The 16,363-nt window shown below is 50.9% G+C and overlaps 1 protein-coding gene and 2 non-coding genes across 3 annotated transcripts; all 3 read right to left on the bottom strand.

Moving 5' to 3' along the window:
• Window positions 1–875: 875 nt before the first annotated feature.
• Window positions 876–9,753, bottom strand: RPS17 (ribosomal protein S17). The gene is made up of 5 exons (XM_050968891.1): window positions 9,651–9,753; window positions 8,643–8,794; window positions 6,376–6,481; window positions 2,284–2,349; window positions 876–1,002 (listed from the first exon to the last, which is right to left on the bottom strand). Exons 1-5 carry the CDS (start codon window positions 9,651–9,653, stop codon window positions 922–924), a joined length of 408 nt encoding a protein of 135 aa, XP_050824848.1. The 5' UTR covers window positions 9,654–9,753; the 3' UTR covers window positions 876–921.
• LOC127058681 (small nucleolar RNA SNORA71) lies at window positions 5,586–5,720 on the bottom strand. Its single transcript, XR_007776430.1, has one exon. It is a non-coding gene; the product is annotated as a small nucleolar RNA SNORA71 (small nucleolar RNA).
• LOC127058682 (small nucleolar RNA SNORA71) lies at window positions 6,762–6,895 on the bottom strand. Its single transcript, XR_007776432.1, has one exon. It is a non-coding gene; the product is annotated as a small nucleolar RNA SNORA71 (small nucleolar RNA).
• Window positions 9,754–16,363: the final 6,610 nt, after the last annotated feature.

The raw sequence follows: 16,363 nt of genomic DNA, 5'->3' as shown, positions 1-16,363 counted from the left end.
CTGCACTTCCCATGAACACACTGTGATGCCTCCCATCCGGTAATGCATCAAACAGCATGTGCCTCAGCATGGATGGAACTGCATGACGTGGTACTTGCAGCTCATGTGCGGAGACCACTGACCTAGAGGAGACAAAGCCCACAGAACCAGAGAGCAACACCAAGATCTAAGGAGACAGTGTGGTATTGGGGGTCTGCTGGGCTGAGACTCTCACCTCCACCCTGGTGATACACAGTAAGGGAGAGCTGGCAAGCTCACAGCCACACCCGCTGGGCAGGAATTAGAGCTTGTCCACACAGGACAGTTTTACCAGTTACTGGTATGATTAAATCAGTGCATTTAACCAACCTAGATATCCCAGGGTAACTCTCTGGTGCTGGAATATGCAAGTGTCCATGTGGGGGTTACATGGGTAGAACTAGCACAGTTTAAACACACTGTCACTTACAACAATAGACCTTCCCTCTGTTGACAGCCCTCAGGCCACTGCTCAGCACATTCATCCTGGTGACTAACACAGCGTTCAGGACCAACTGCTGAGCTTCAGAGGGGTCCAGCAGCCGCTTCCCAGGGGGACAGGGCACAGCTACCATCCTTCCAGGAGCCCAGAACTACTCTGCTAGGCTCGGAGAACAATACATTGTGTTTATCACCCTCTGGTGGCTAGGTACTGCATTCACAAACAAAGCAACTGTGGGTGTCCAGCAGAGAAAGATCATTCCCCATATACCAAAACAGTAGTGAATGACCCCACCCCGAGCCCACATCACTGTTCATGGACCTCCCGCTCCTGTGACACTCCTTCCCGCAATAAGGGCCAGTCTAGCGTTCCCCACCCCAGACGTCACCCTAGCACTAGCGGAAGAGGGGACAGGTTTGGTTTCCCACGTTTATTGGAAAAGTGACAGCGCAGCAATGGATTCAGATAGCTCCTCTTGGGGTTTTGAAGTTCATTCCCACAGTGGGCTGCGTGACCTGCAGGTTGGACAGACTGCCAAAGTCCTGGAAGACATACGGAAACAGACCAGGTTACACTCAGCATGCCAGCCTACCCCTTCCTCTCTGCTGGCAGGGGGCCCAGATCAAAGCACAGCAGGCTCTGCCCAACCTCTCCCTCCCAACACGCAAACATCTACCCTGAATTCCAGTGAGAACAGAGGGCGAGTCCTCCAGCCTGTCCGTAGACAGGAGGCCGTGCTGCAGAGACAGGGAGGGGGAGTCTATGTCACAACACAGCAGTGAGTCCCAACAGGCTTGCAAGTGTGACACACAGGAGGGTGGGGACTTAGGGACCAGCTTGGCTGAGCATTCACTGGACTGGAGCAGGAGATGCACCCAATTGTGAAAGTTACACAGTTAACATGCCAGCAGCTGGGCTGGAATCTGGACTTCACAGGCTCACCCATGGTTCAGTTGCTTCTGTAGGGGTTGTGTTCTAACCAGGGGCAGGAGGCCTTGAGCACAGCTCTGGTATCAGCGCACATGTCCCAGTGGAGAAGGGGAGACCCAAAACAAAAACAGGCTTCTAGGCTCTTGTGCAGCTAAAAGCAACTCTGAGTGGGAACGAGAGCTTGGGGAAAACTGCACCAAACACTGAGTCCTAGAGGCTGGTACAGAAGAGACTGGGGGTGGGCAGGGAAGGAAGAGAACATGTGTGTTCGTCACCATTAGTGAGTCCACGGCAAAGTCCTTTCCAAGCAGCCTGCCCCTCCCCCTTTCATGCTGCTGGAGCGGGGATTTCTAGCAGGGTTGTGGCCCTTGATCGTGCTCAGGGGTGCTGGCTATAACATATTTCAATTCAGAAGCCCCAGCACCACCCTGGTATAACTAATACATCATCCCCACTGGCCCCAGGGCTCTGCACAGAGGTGGGTGAGCACTGTTACCCGCTTTACAGACAGGGACACACAGAGGCCCTCAGGTGCTGACTGGGGGTTTCTGACTCCCTGAGATGTAGGCGAAGAACTGCCTAGCTGTATCGCAGTTGAAAGCCATGCTAGCAGGGTCAGAATGCTGTTGCTGGCAGACTTCTAGCAAAGCTTTTCCAGCCACTGTTGGGGGGTGGGGGGAGGGATTTTTTTCCCGGACAATTCATAATAATCGTGCTACAGAGGCCAGTCTGGAAACCTGCCCATAACAAAGTCCTCCAAACAGCTGTTGCTAGGAGGCTCTCCCTGGTGCCTGAACAAGGCCTTCAGTCTGCACTGAGCTATGATGGCCATGAGATTCCACCTCCAGAAGAGTGAAGGCACAAGCCAATCTCTCTGAAGAGACCACACTCACCAGCAGTTTCAGCATTTCCTTAGTATCTGGGTCAACTTCAATGATCTCCTGGTCAAGGGCAGAGACCTGCAGAGGGAAAAAAGAACATGGATGCACTGTGTTAAACATCACACACAGAGCTCTGGGAGTCTAGCATTACTCAGACTCCACTCAGAGATGGTCAGAAGCTGGAGTGGGTCCCTACAGACAAAGCCTGCGAGTTCCCAGCCAATCCAGGGAGTTGCCTGCTAACATGGCGCCGACTCCCTGAGGCCAGTTGCTAAACTCACATCACCAAACAGGAATGAAGGGTTTGAGAAGCCCTGAGCTAAGACAAATGCTTCTCATTCACGAACAGCCACCTCTGCAGGGACAAGCCTCCACCACAGCTCATTGCCCTCACATTCCACTGCTGGGGATGCTCCACTTGCCCCATAAATACTGTGGGGAGAGCTGCGAAGTGCACTAAGAATCCAGCCATAAAACACTTTAAGGGAGCAGAGCAGGAGATCTCAGCATGGACAGTCTCTTCTGCCTTCCGCCATCTTCCCTAAAGCATATGGGACCTTCGCAACTCCAGCTGTGTCTAGGATACTGCCCTCACAATTCCCATGCAGCAGCAAACCAGTCTCCTGTAGAGGGCTGAGACTGAATTCATCTCTCTATAGCCAATCCAGACTGCTCCCTCCCCAGGGCAGTGTAGGCAGCAGGTAGTTACTGCATGACAGGAGAGTGTTTGCCTGTGCCACACAAGGAGTCTGGGGCCTTCACCTTTGGCTACACCTACTGACTTAACTCTGGATGTCACCAGCCTTGCTTCTATCACCACATCCTGCTGGCTGCCAGGAGCCATAGCAGTCACCGGAATCACATCACTCAGTTCAGAACCAGTGAATAGCAGAGTAACCAGCCGCAGGCCACAAGAAAAAGCTTGAAAAAGTATTTGGTGTCCAGATTTCAAGAATGAGGCCTTTAACACTCCTGCATTCTTACAAGGTGGCTCCAGATCTTTTTACCCCCATTCTTAACATTGGTTAAATTTAGTATTTTAGTTCAGAAAGACGGCACCCGCTTTAGTCAGGTTTCTCAATTGTTCCCAGAATTTTATGAGACTGCTGAGCAGTCTCATTTAAAGTACTCCTCTGAGCTGAGAGAGACACGTGCCACGCTTCATTATCACCGTTGTGATGGCACCACAAACTCCGACACAACGATAAGCCCAGGCTATATTTGAACCACCTCCACTAGCTACGCTCCTCCCTTCACAGTTTGCCATTCGAAGTCAATGGGACTGATGTGCCTAAGTGACTTGAGGGTGTGATTTTGTCCAAAAGCCCCAGGTGTTCAGACATCAAGGAGCTCAGTAGTCAAGCTTTTGGCCTGCGTGCATAACAGGTACTGGGAAGCTTTTCAGTGTATCAACAGTCTAAATAACTTTTCACTGTTAACACTGGAGTGAGTCTGTTTTGAAGTGACAAAGGGGTGAATCACTCCAACTGCCTTGTTCAGTACACTCCCCCTGAAGCTCTGATACTGGCCACTGCTGGATACTGGATACTGGCAGTTATGTTCTTGCATAATAGAAACATTAAATAAAAATACAATTTCAGTCCCTGATGCTGCAGACCCTTATGTACATGTTTGACCTTCCATGAATCGCCCCACTGAGGTCAGTGGGATCATTAGTGAGAGTTAAATTACATACCAAGGCCTTCATTTTCAATAGTTTGTTTTCTGCCTATGGCATTTTTGTGAAATCCCATAAGTTACCCCATCAGAAGAGTCACTTCAAAAGAACACCACAGCATGGACCTTTTATAACTAATCACATTTTAAATTAAAATGGTAATAAATAGTAGAAATTTCCTAGTTTGACAAAGTCTGAACCTGATTTAAATCTCTCCTCTCCAGAGCTCACCCACCTTGGATCCTTTGCAAATATCTGCTTACACTACAAGCTTTACTTGTCCTGTTGTAACTGTTTGATCTTGCCCTTGCGGCAGGATCACAGCATATATGAACCTTGGTCATCTCCAAGTTCTAACAGCATCCCTATGGCCTAAGGAAGCAGGAGACGTAGTACAGTGGGCCAAGAAGACTCTCTCTTGCTCCAGAGTTCAAGCATTTATCACTGACTATCCAAAACCCCCAGTGCAGGAGCTGGCAGGAGTCAGCCAATAATTTGCCATGAGTTCCTGTACATGCTTCATATTTAAGGGCTCTGGGTAAATAGTGATTTTTCATCTGCCACTAAATGACAATTGCAGGCATTTGTCTGATAAAGGGAGCAAGAAATCTGCCTAGTTTTACTGTTTTGCAAGCGGTTCTGCCAAAAGGCTATTTTAGAGTTTCTTACTGCAACAGTGACCCACAACCAAACTCCCTTGCCTGCCACAGGAGTACAAAGGAGTTATTTCTCCGCTCAGTGACACTATGGGAAGACAGCTACATTAGGGCTCTCCCTTTCAGCTGATAACAGCAAGTCCTGTCCTTGAAGCGCAGACAGTAACAGGTCACTAGCTGCATTATGCTAGCAGCCAGACATTTTGTGCATAGAGAATAAAAGGAAGGTGGAGGCATGATCCTTCCCCCATCTGCCTACTGCAGGGTACATGCACCTTCCTCCAGGGCTGGCCATTGCCAGAGGCAGGGCACTGGGAGAGATGGAGCTGGGATTCAGTATGGCTATCCTATGTTGCTAGCGTGCCAAGTTCTCAGAGCTGGCTAGAACTTTTGTGAGAATGCAGACACCTCACAGGTAGACATGAGAGGGATGGGATTGCCAGTAACAGCAGGGGCCTGGACTCAATGACCCAGAGGCCCCTTCCAGTCCTATGATGGGTGGTAGCTGTGGGGGAGTCAGCCTAACATACACTATCAGGAAGGAGGCAAGAACAGGCACAGTCTTCCTGCATTTACACCACGTGTTACCCAGCCAGCACATCATTGACTGGAGCAGATCAGTAGTGACTCCCCATTTCCAGGGAAAGCGGAGATCTGCAAGCCAGGTATCAAGAAGGGAACAACCTCAGCCCACCCAGTGACATCAAAGCTCCCATTACATTCACTGGCGTCACATTTGTTTTTCATAAAACTTCTAGTGACAACTGAACTCTACACACAGGATCAGCCACAGAACCAAACCTGTGGTCACAACAGAGTGCCAACCTTTGGATTAAGTGCACATTAAAGACAAGTCCTGAAGCTGGCTTGTTGCTGTTTGCCACTTTTGCACGATGCTGCAAAAATAATTTTGCTGGAAGCCAATTTGAGGTCACCTACCGCACCCACCACACTGGACTGGAGATGAGGGCAGGAGGTAGTGTCTGAAAGTTACACGGTTTGGTAGGGATAGGAATGAGCCCCCCAAACACGGGAAAAAGCTTTCACAAGCTCCTCTCCCTGCACTATCAATGACCAGGTCACAGGCAAGACCAGAATCACTTTTGAATGCAGGTTCAGGATGAGAGCCCTTTAAACCCAGCTGAGGAGTGGAAGTGGGGGTGGAAGGGGAGAGATGCTAGTAAGGCCATAAGATTTCTGGATGAACTGAACTGAAGCAATGACAAGTGAGCAACAACTTGCTCTCCTGCTGCCTGTCCAAGTGAGAGTTCAGGAAAGCCCTGTCCCATTCCGGATGCTCCAGAGATAAGTGCAGGAGTTTGTCGGATACTTGAATTTCAGTGTGATTCACAACAACATACATCGCAGCTTTCACACATTACTCCCCTGGTGTAAATTCTCCACATCGGACAGATCCGAAAATGGAGGCAGAGATTATTTGCTCCACAACATAAGTCAGCAGTACAGCTGAGATTAGAAATCAGAAGTTCCTGGCTCTCTATGTCCCTGGGGATTTTTCAGGACAAGTCATCAGTCTATCATCCTGGATCCTTCTCATAAATCCCAGCCCTGTGCAGCTAACTCAGGCTACCTGGTCGTGGTCACATTTCTCAGGAAAGGAAAGGAGAGATCTCCTGGTTGCTGATGTGATAAGCAGAATGGAAGCCCCTTTGTTAGCTGTGCAGAAGCTGGATACCAGCATGTCAGGATGAGCCACTCTACCTGGCAGAAGAGGCCGGAGATACACCCAAGTATAGTTAGAAACCTTACCTCAGGGACATAGTTATCCCTTCTCTCTCTTTCCTCTTCCTGCAGTTTGATGGAGATACCTCTGACAGGCCCCCTCTGAATACGCTTCATCAGATGCGTGACATACCTGCAGGGAGAATCCGGAAACTGGTCAACTAGCACCCCATTTTCTTCCATATCTCACCCTGACAACAGCTTCAACCCACCCATTGGAAGCCCTGGCTCTCTGTAATACTGGAAGAGGTGGGTCACTAGAGACCTTGTATCTGTCTCATTTAAACCCCTATAGCTGCTCATATCTACCCTGCCATTTCACAGCCAGAGACCACAATAACCTGACAGCAGAAGGTCTTCCTGTCCTGCCTTCTGGGAGTGGTGGAGGAAGGGAACAAAGAGACCAGCAGCAATGTCTGAAAGTTACAGGGTTTGGTAGGAATGAGGATGAATCCTCCAAACACGGGAAAAGCTTTCACAAGTTCCTCTCCCTGCACAATCAATGACCAGGTCACAGACAAGACCAGAATCACTTTCCAATGCAGGTTTCAAAGCAAGTAAGCTGAGCACATAATCTCTCCTAGTTCAGTGACTGAAGCCTTTGGAGGCTGGTTATAAACAACCCAACTTAGACACCAGGGTATTTCCTTCAAGCTCCAATTCAATGCAGCTGCAAATGCACACATGAGGCTGGCAGAGGCAAGTCAAACAGCAGCAGGCCTCCAGGACCCACCTGATTTCAGTATACCTCTCTCCCAGAGGTACGCAAGAGGATAACTTGACACTTCTGACTTTGCCTGCTGGAGAACTGCAGCTCTGTTAATTTCCAAGCCTCTCTCTACAACCCCCGATAAAGACAGGTGGTACAGGGATCCTGAGCCTGCAGCAATGCAAGTGACCAACACTAATCGCAGCACAAAGTAAAAGCTCACCCACTCCCATACTGGATTTGCCCCAAGGAAAACGAATACAGCAAGCTCTGACCAGAAAGGCAGTGAAATAGAGTTCATAAGAGATTAAAATGTCAAAGTACATCTTAGCACTTCCAGAACACCAAGTAATTCAAGCTCAGATCTCCTGAGGTATTTAGGTGGATAACTTCTGTTTAAAATCAATGAGAGAGGCACCTAAATACCTCTGAGGATCTAGGCCTCGGTGTCTAGGGAAGTCTGACTAGCTAACCAGGCAGCTGCCTGCTAGAGACCAGAACAAAAGGAGAAAAAGATTTCCATGCAATTCTGTGTATTTGTTAGTTGAGATACACAGAGCCTGAGCCAAGACTTGTTAAAATCTTTTAAAGCAAAACAGTAATGAAACAGCTACACTAAAAGGGACTGACACTCCGAAGTGCTACTAGGGGAGAGAAATAAAGAAATTTTAGTCTATCAGAAACAGAGTTCAAACCTAAGGACGATTCTATAAGCACACTTACATTAAGCAGGGATTGAGTTGTAATTAGTAAGTATAGGTAAGCATCAATTGCTCCTGCCACCCAAAAGCCAAGGGACAAGTTATCCAGAAGTTCAATGTTTTTAAGATGCTGGGTAAGGTCTAAAGATCATATGTTACTTAATCTACCAAATAAGGCAGTACTCCATGATGCTTAAATATTCTATAGAAATTGTATTTCTAAAGATATGATTCATCTAGTGATATTACAAACAAATGTCAATTTGCCAGTGTAAAAATTTAAGCGACTTAACCACGTGGAAACTATCCTTCAAAATTCACAAAAATCTACAAAAACAAGAAGTCTGGTGGCACCCCTTAGACTAACATTTATTTGGGCATAAGTTTTCTTGAGTTGAAAAAAACACAAAACCAAATCCCCTTCTTCAGACACATGGAGTGAAAATTTCATATACAGGTGCATAAATGCCACATGATATTTATGTCTATATCTGTAATTTTCACTCCATGCGCATGAAAGCTTATGCCCGAATAAATCTGTTAGTCTTTAAGGGGTGCCATCAGACACCTCGTTGTTTTTGTGGATGCAGACTAAGACGGCTACCCCTGATATATTAAAATCTACGCCTTCCTAGCTCACTAGGGATGTTTCAGCACTCCAAAAGCCTTAATCCATGGCTCCAGTGTCAGAGCAATGACTGGGACATTCAGATTCCAGATGCATTTACTGACATTATCTAAATGTACATAGATTAATACCTTTGTAACAGAATGGCAGTTTCTTCTCACCCCTCAGACTGAGAATGATATTCACCACCCCAAAGCTAGGATGTGTGAAGCTGAACCTTCATACAAGAGCACAGCAAATCCCAGGGCTGCCTTACCCAGCTATCTTGTTGCGCAGTTTCTTACTAGGGATGATAGCAATCTCTTCACACACCCGTTTGTTCGTGTGGAAGTCGTTCCCTAGCCGCGTGTAGTACTTTTCAATGATAACCCGGGCAGCCTTTTTCACGGTCTTTGTTCGCACGCGTCCCTAGAAGATTTGAAGAACAAATCATCACAGCGTGAAACAGCAAAACCTACCCATCTGTTTCTGCTTCCAGCTCAAAGTGCTCCTGCTGAGCTCCTAAAGAGCCACTAAGGTGGCATTAGCCCTTTGCCCTGTAACAGAGAGCAACTTTCCTTCAGAAAACTAAACTCATGAGCCTGACATATGCAGCTAATTACATGCAAACCTGTAGATAGCAGGCTAACATGACCCGAGCATGCATGCTAAGCCTGCCCTCATACACAGAAAACTGCAGCTTTCTGTGTCTAAGTACCCAGAAGCCCGAGGAATCCCAGGCCTCAGGAGCTCCGGCTTCTCTATTCACTCTCAAGCCCCCAAACTCCTTGCGCAGGCAGCGATGGCGAGGGGTATTTTTAGAGGCCCTGCCCCCATACCCACACTCTGAATGGGTAAAAACCTCCCATTTCGGGGAGCCAAGACTTCTCCGGAAACTGCTGCTGGCAGGGTGAGACCCGGGGAGGCAGACAGGCCTGGGCCAGGGAGCCTCACACCGCAGCGGGCCGCTCCTAAGGCACTAGGCGCAAACCCCGCGCAGCGCCCAGAGCCACCACGGCTCGTTCCCTCCCCCAGCCCCTCCGACGGGATCCCAGCAGGGCCCGGCCCCCACACGGGCAGCCGGCCTGGGTGAGCCCAAAGCCCCGGGGCCCCCCAGGATCACCGAGCACGAGCACCGCCTGCCCGCCCCGCCCCGCCCCACGGGCCTCGTCCCGCTCCCCGGCGGCAGCAGCGGCCTCCCACCGCGGCCCAGGCCCCGGCAACCCCGGCCCGGGGCGGATGGCGGCCGATTGAGGAGCGGGAACGAGCCACGCCCGGCACCCACCATATTGGCAGCGGCCGCTGAAGAGGGCAAAGGATGCCGGGAAAAGAGCTATAACGCAGGCGCGGCCAGACGGGCGCTGTGAGTCCAGGGAGAGCGCGCCGGCGGCCCACAGCGCCACCCAGCGGCTAGGTGGATGCACAGCAGAGACTGCGGGGAGTCCACAGCGCCACGCCGTGGCCAGGAGGCGGAATATCGCCGCCCTAAGCCCAGAGTAACGCCGGGGGGTGCTGCAGGCAGAGTTAGGGGCTGTGCCCAGCTGTGAACAGCGCCACCCAGCTCCAGGCGAGCTAGGAGCAGGTTTGTAACCATAGTAACTGTCCCCCAGGGAGGGCTGGCAGAGCTGTCCTGCCCCTGCAGCTGGGCTATGGCTTGGCGGCACAGCAGCACCAGCACCAGCACCAGCACCAGCACCAGCACCAGCACGCCCGCCCCATGGGAACACCAGCGTCGCCACTCCAGTGCCCGTGTTGTGATTGGAACCAGCCCCGGAGCCTCAGCGTTCACTTTAGCCCATTACCGTGCACATGGGCGCACAGAACAGCTATAGAACAGGGCCCCTAGTAGGGCAGAGGCCCATGAAAAGCCCCCTGGTCATTACCCCTATGAGCAGGAGTTGCTGGGGCCTGGCTCAGGTGGTGTGTGGCTGGTACTAAGGTATACCTAGACATTGCCCCTGCAGGCACCGCTTTCTGGTCAGAGTGCCTGGGGTCACCCCAGCCCAACCACACCCCAGCTTTCCTGCACCAGGCACCTGGGGTGTGTGCAGGGGCGGCTCCAGGCACCAGCACGCCAAGCACATGCCTGGGGTGGCAAGCTACGGGGGGCGATCTGCCGGTCACCACGAGGGCGACATGCCTGCGGAGGTTCCGCTGGTCCCGCGGCTTTGGCGGACCTCCCGCAGGCGTATTGCCGAATCCGCAGGACTGGGGGACCTCTCGCAGGCAAGCCACCAAAGGCAGCCTGCCTGCCGTGCTTGGGGCGGCCAAATACCTAGAGCCACCCCTGGGTGTGTGTGTGTGTGAAATGGGATGAGAAAGGCAGGGAAACCTTCCCCGTTCCACATCTGAACACCCCTCGCTCCCGCATAGTCATTCCAATAGTCATCTGCCATTTCTGTTGCTGAGCTTCTCCCACCTGCAAAGTCTCCCTGCAATTCTGTGGGGCTCGCCCCAGCCCACCCCCAGCACAGTGACAGCAGGAACCATTACAGGCACTAGGTTTGATTCTGGGAGTGGTTAAATTTCAGCCATGCTGTTTCAGTCTCCTGCCAGGTCTTCCACACCACCGGGCTAGATCTGAGCCATAGGGGTGAGCCTCCCCAGCCATTCAGCTCCTGACAACACCCCATCGCTAAGCCTTACCACCCCTTTCACATGCTTCGGAGTGAGGTGAGCTCTCTAAGGTCTTCCTCCGATGGGTGGCCTCTTCTTCAGGCAACCTTCCCATAAAGAGCTCGGGAGGGGCTTAGACAGAGCCAAGACTAGAAGCCTACTCTGGCCTTTTAATGAAAAGGTTTAATTGATTTTGTAATCAAATACACAGTGTAAAACCAGCCCTGAGAGCCCCTGGGCCTTGGACAGCCCCTTTGTCTGAGAGCCACCAATAGCCACAAGGGCCTGGCATAGCTCCAGCTGGTCACTGCAGGCAGGTCTGGGCATGAGGAAGTGTAGAAAGTGTAGAAAGCAGCCCCTGGCCCATAATGAGGGCAAAGGCCCCAGGCAGGAACGAGGCATGGGCTGGCAAAGGGGGGCTGGCAAAGGAAGGATTATGGTGCACTGGACACAGGGCCGGCTCCAGGCACCAGCGAAGGAAGCAAGTGACTGGGGCAGCCAACAGAAAGGGGCGGCAGTCCGTCCATTGTTGGGGCGTCACGTTCGGGACTGTGGTGGGAATTTGGCGTTGGGTCCATCAGTCCTTCACTTCCTTTTTGGCAGCCGCACAATCATTTTTTGTTTTTTTTTTCCCCCCTTCACCGCCACTTGGGGCAGCAAAAAAGCTGGAGCCGACCCTGACTGGACAGTCAGATTGACTTGGTGTCAAGACTCTCTCCCAGCTTTTGTAGCCTCGCTGGAGCTCACCCCCAGACGCATGAGAAATTCCTACTTGCTCCAGGACTTTTGAGCCATTAAAGCAACTTCTGCAGAGCCAGAGGAGAAAGGAACACAAGTTAACTCAGACACCAGGTGTCCCAGGGATACTGGAACCCAGAGCAAGCACTTCCATTTCCCCCCTCTCCAGTGGGGGTGGGGGCTTAAGAGAGAAGGGACAGACACGATCAGCAGCGACAGGCCCACAGGTTTCCCGTTCCCCACCATGCTCCCAACCCTTGGGTTCTGGGGGCCCATGCTGCTATCTTGGCCAGCAGGGAAGGGCTTGAACCCAGCTGGGAATCTTCCTGCTGCTCTGCTCCATCCCCTGGAGAAGAACAGGATCAGTGTTGTGTCTTGGTACTGTACCTGCCCCTATGCCGCTCGCTGCACTCACTCTGCAGCCTGCGGAACGCACCACCCAGGCTCTTTCTTCTGCCTCACAGCACATCCGGTTCATTGCTCCTGGAGACGCATCTTGTGCACCTGAACCTTCCGAACAGTAACATTCAGCTACCTGGTTAGGGACCACAGCTGGGCCAAGAAGGCAAAGGGATTAGTTTACCCGGATGGCTCCATAGCAGATGCCCCAAGGGGTTTCAGCCTCCACTCCTCACTCACCCCCATCCTCAAAGAGCCACCAGTTCAAAGCACGGAGACAATGGGGCACAAAACCAGTGCCTGCTGGTGACTGAGCCAGTGCCCTGGAAATAGACTTAGACACCAGCCCTGGCAAGCACTCCAGGTAACACCCACTCCGCTCTCCTCCCATCAGGGGAAAAGGCTGCTATTGGAGGGAGCGCTAAAAGGCAATGGAGGGAAGTACTCGGTTCCAGACAGGGTCCCAGGGGAAGCCCTGTGTGCCCAGTGTCCCTTGCACCACAAAGATATGGGCATTACGCAGCAGGGACACCATCTCCACAGCCCTAGGAATCTGGGGCAGTGAGCTCCGAGGCCCAGGCTGAGGGCACAGAACTCCCCTCGGACACCTTAGCTGGAAGAGAGGAACTGCTCTGTGGCTCCCTGGTTGAGCATTTCGGGGAGGGCTCCAGGCTCTTCTGAGACCTTCTGGAGCAGAGATGGAGGCTCCTGCCCCACTCCATGGGGGAGAGGTGTGGCCGCCTTTCAAAGTTTCAGGATGGAACGGGTGCGTTCTGCTCAGCCTCCCTTGGATGGTGGTCACGGTTCGTCTGCACCCACCGGCTCCTCTGCACCCACCTGCCTGGAAGAGCCAGGCTCTGCTCCATTTCCCTGGACAAGGGCACCGGGGCCTTCTGTCTGCGTTTCTAGAGCTGCAAAGAGCCGCTGGGTTTCCCAGCTGCAGCCTGATGTCTCACAACAGGCTCAAAGGGCTGTGGCCCACCAGCCAATGAGCCCCCAGTACCCCTGCCTGCAATGGCTCCGGCCGACCTGGCCAGTCCTATTGGTGACAGCACAGCTGCTGTGGTGGTTTGTTGGGCTGAGGCTCCAGAGCCCTGAGGTGCCCCGCTGGCTGGGACGGTCCCTTCCCACTAAGCCAATCACTGAAGACAAGGTCTCCACAGCTCCCCTGGCCTCTGCCGAGAAGATGGCCCCACATCGCCAGGAGCCCCTTGGTGTGGCATGGCTGCTCCTTTCACCATCCTCAGGGGCACGGCATTCATCCTCCGCCTCTCCCGAAGAGGGGAACCTGCTGCTCAGAGCTTCCTGCCTGTGTTCCTTGGGCCCTGTCTGGGGAGAGCATGCAGTAAGCCCAGCCCTACCCTGCTCAGCCACTACAGGCCTGCCATGGGCTTGGATCTAGGGTTGCCAGGTGTCGGGTTTTCACAGGAATGCCCAGTTGAAAAGGGATCCTGGCAGCTCTGGTCAGTGCTGCTGATCGGGCCATTAGAAGGCCGGTCGGTGGCACAGCAGGGCTAAGGCAGGCACCTCTGCCTGCTGTGGCTCCATGTGGCTCCTGGAAGGAGCAGCATGTTCCCCCTCCGTCTCCTATATGTAGGGGCAGCCAGGGGGCTCCGCATGCTGCCCCTTCCCCAAGCACCGGCTCTGCAGCTCCCAGTGGCTGGGAACCACAGCCAATGGGAGCTGTGAGAGTGGCGCCTGCGGACAAGCCAGCGCACAGAGCTGCCTGGCCGTGCCTCTGCATAGGAGCTGGAGGGGGAACATGCTGCTTCCAGAAGCTGCTTGAGGTAAGCACCACCTGAAGCCTGCACCTGACCAGGGTCGGCCCACAACACTTTGGCATCTGAGGCAGGGAACTCAAATGATTCCCCTATGCATCCTCACTTGGGCCAAAACTTTGAAAGGTCTCAATTCTGCTTCTTCCTGTTCTTCTCCTCTCATGGTACTGCTCTGCTCCCTACCCCAATAAAGGAGAACAAACAACTTAAAATGCCTTGTTCCAAAATTTTAAGTAACACTTAACTTTCAAATGCCTGAACAGCAAATGTAACTTTTCTTGTCTGCATAGTAAACACTGGCATTTTTATCTGTTTGAATAATCAAAGTGGTGCTTTCCGTGCCTTCTTGGTTGCAAAGATTTGAATTGCTTCCTGAAGGTCCACAGTCTGGGCCGGCTCATGCTTTATTGAGATAGTTGCAAGGCCGACCAGCCTCTTCTGTGTCATTGTGGAGCATAGATGTGTTTTTATTAACTTCAGCTTGGAGAAGCTGCGTTCTCCACTGGCAGCTGTTACAGGAAGTGTTAGAAGTATGTGCAGAGCAACAAATGCATTTGGAAAGAAGATAGTCATCTTATTTGTGCACATATATTCCAGAACAGCCTTTGGAGTTGATCCTGCTGAAATGTATCTTGAAAGGGCTTTCAGTTCATCACCTAGATCACTTGCATCAATATTGCATATGTCATCATGTGTCAACACTGTCTCTGGTGCCCTGCATTGCTGGTGTAGGTCTTCTTCAGGTATGGTGAGGAGTTTTGGAATATCATAAAAGTTCCCAAATATACTGCTGTGTTCCTTGAGCTGCATTAAACGTTCTTCACCTGATTGTATAGCACAATCTAGCACCTGGTTAAAGAATTCAACTTTGAATTGTTGTTTGGGGTTTCTTGTGGGATTATTCCATGCCTCTTAATCAAAATGTCTTCTTCTTCGGTGACTTTTGTATTCTTGAATGGGTGGGAAAATAGCTTCAGTGTGAAGTTCCTCTGCCAACTTCTATGCACTCTTCAGAATGTTTTGAAATCCCCCACTGATAAGACTGTAGGTATGACTTTGCTTTGTCCGGTTCCATTGCTCCAGATATATCAAGGTCAAACGGTATGTCATGCCACAACACTAAGCCACACAGAAATTTGAAGTTATGTATGTTTCTGATGATTCCATTTCTCTCTGCTACTCTTCTCTCATGAACAGTTCCTGTCATAGCATTATCCTCCATAATGGCAACTATGGCATCATCTATCTTCCCAATTTGTAAAAGCAGCAGAGAGTCCTGTGGCCCCTTATAGACTAACAGACATTTTGGAGCATGAGCTTTCATGGTTGAATACCCACTCGTCGGATGACATGCATCTGACGAAGTGGGTATTCACCCACGAAAGCTCATGCTCCAAAACGTCTGTTAGTCTATAAGAGGCCACAGGACTCTCTGCTGCTTTTACAGATCCAGACTAACACGGCTACCCCTCTGATAAAGCCTATCAAACACCAAATTAGGAAGTATCGCCTCCACTCGAGTTTCCCATCATGTGGCACTCAGTGGGTTCAGTGTCAGAGAGGATGTTCCCAGATGTTGCTTCAAAATTTGCCATCGAAGAGTTGATGCAGAGAAAAATAAATAGATGCTTTGAATTACATTAAAAAATTCAGCAGCCTCACTAGAAGCTGATGCTGCATCACTGACCACCAAGTTCAGTGAAAGAGAACTGCATGGGACAAAAAAAACTCGAGGGTTTAACTCTCGGATCTGTGTCTGCACTCCTCTGTTCTTTCCTCTCGTGTTGGCACCATTATCATAGCCCTGACCTCTCATGTCAGCTATCGCAATTTCCATATCTTCCAGCTTTTTAAGAAGCACATTTGTCATACCAACTCCTGTAGTATCACCAATGTCAATAAATTCTAGAAAATGGTCTCTGACAGTCACCATTGCAGGGACATTTTCACTAGGTTCTGTTGTTGTTACAAAATGCACCATTAAAGTCATTTTTCCGTATGGCTGATGTCAGGTGTGCAGTCCAGAATAACAGAGTAATATCTTGCTGACTTCAGATCTGCCACAATCTTCTGTTTGACTTTTGTTGCCAATAACTGTATGATCTCATTTTGAAATGTTTTTCCAAGGTAGTGGTGTGTGTACATTTCTTGAGTGGTGACTCTTCTTAGATTCTCCTGGAGTACAGCATCAAATTCAGCCATCAGCTCCACAATTTTAAGGAAGGTTCCATTGTTTGGCACATAAGGTTGATCTGAAGTGCCACACAGTTCTAGGTTTTGGGTAGCAAGCATTCTCACAATGCCAAGGAGCCTTTTCAGAACATTTTGCCAGGAAAGAGACTCTGATGCAATCTTCTCGTGATGCTGATCATCTATGGTGATCCTTTAACCTGAGTCTCATCTCAAGCTCTTTCCTCTCTCGTGATTTGCTGCCTTCTCATAGCATGCCAGATTTCTAGCCAGATTT

The sequence above is a fragment of the Gopherus flavomarginatus genome, chromosome 9, assembly GCF_025201925.1.
Source record: "Gopherus flavomarginatus isolate rGopFla2 chromosome 9, rGopFla2.mat.asm, whole genome shotgun sequence".
In the NCBI taxonomy this organism is placed as follows: domain Eukaryota; kingdom Metazoa; phylum Chordata; order Testudines; family Testudinidae; genus Gopherus; species Gopherus flavomarginatus.
The sequence above is the reverse complement of the archived record's forward strand: the minus strand, read 5'-3'. Positions and strand labels throughout refer to the sequence as shown.

Bases quoted from the DNA above. Each gene is read 5' to 3' on its own strand.
- RPS17 (XM_050968891.1), bottom strand. The intron at 2,350-6,375 runs GTAAGGTTTCTA...TTCCCTCTGCAG, and splicing joins GGGATAACTATGTCCCTGAG to GTCTCTGCCCTTGACCAGGA. The intron at 1,003-2,283 runs GTGAGTGTGGTC...TATGTCTTCCAG, and splicing joins AGGAAATGCTGAAACTGCTG to GACTTTGGCAGTCTGTCCAA.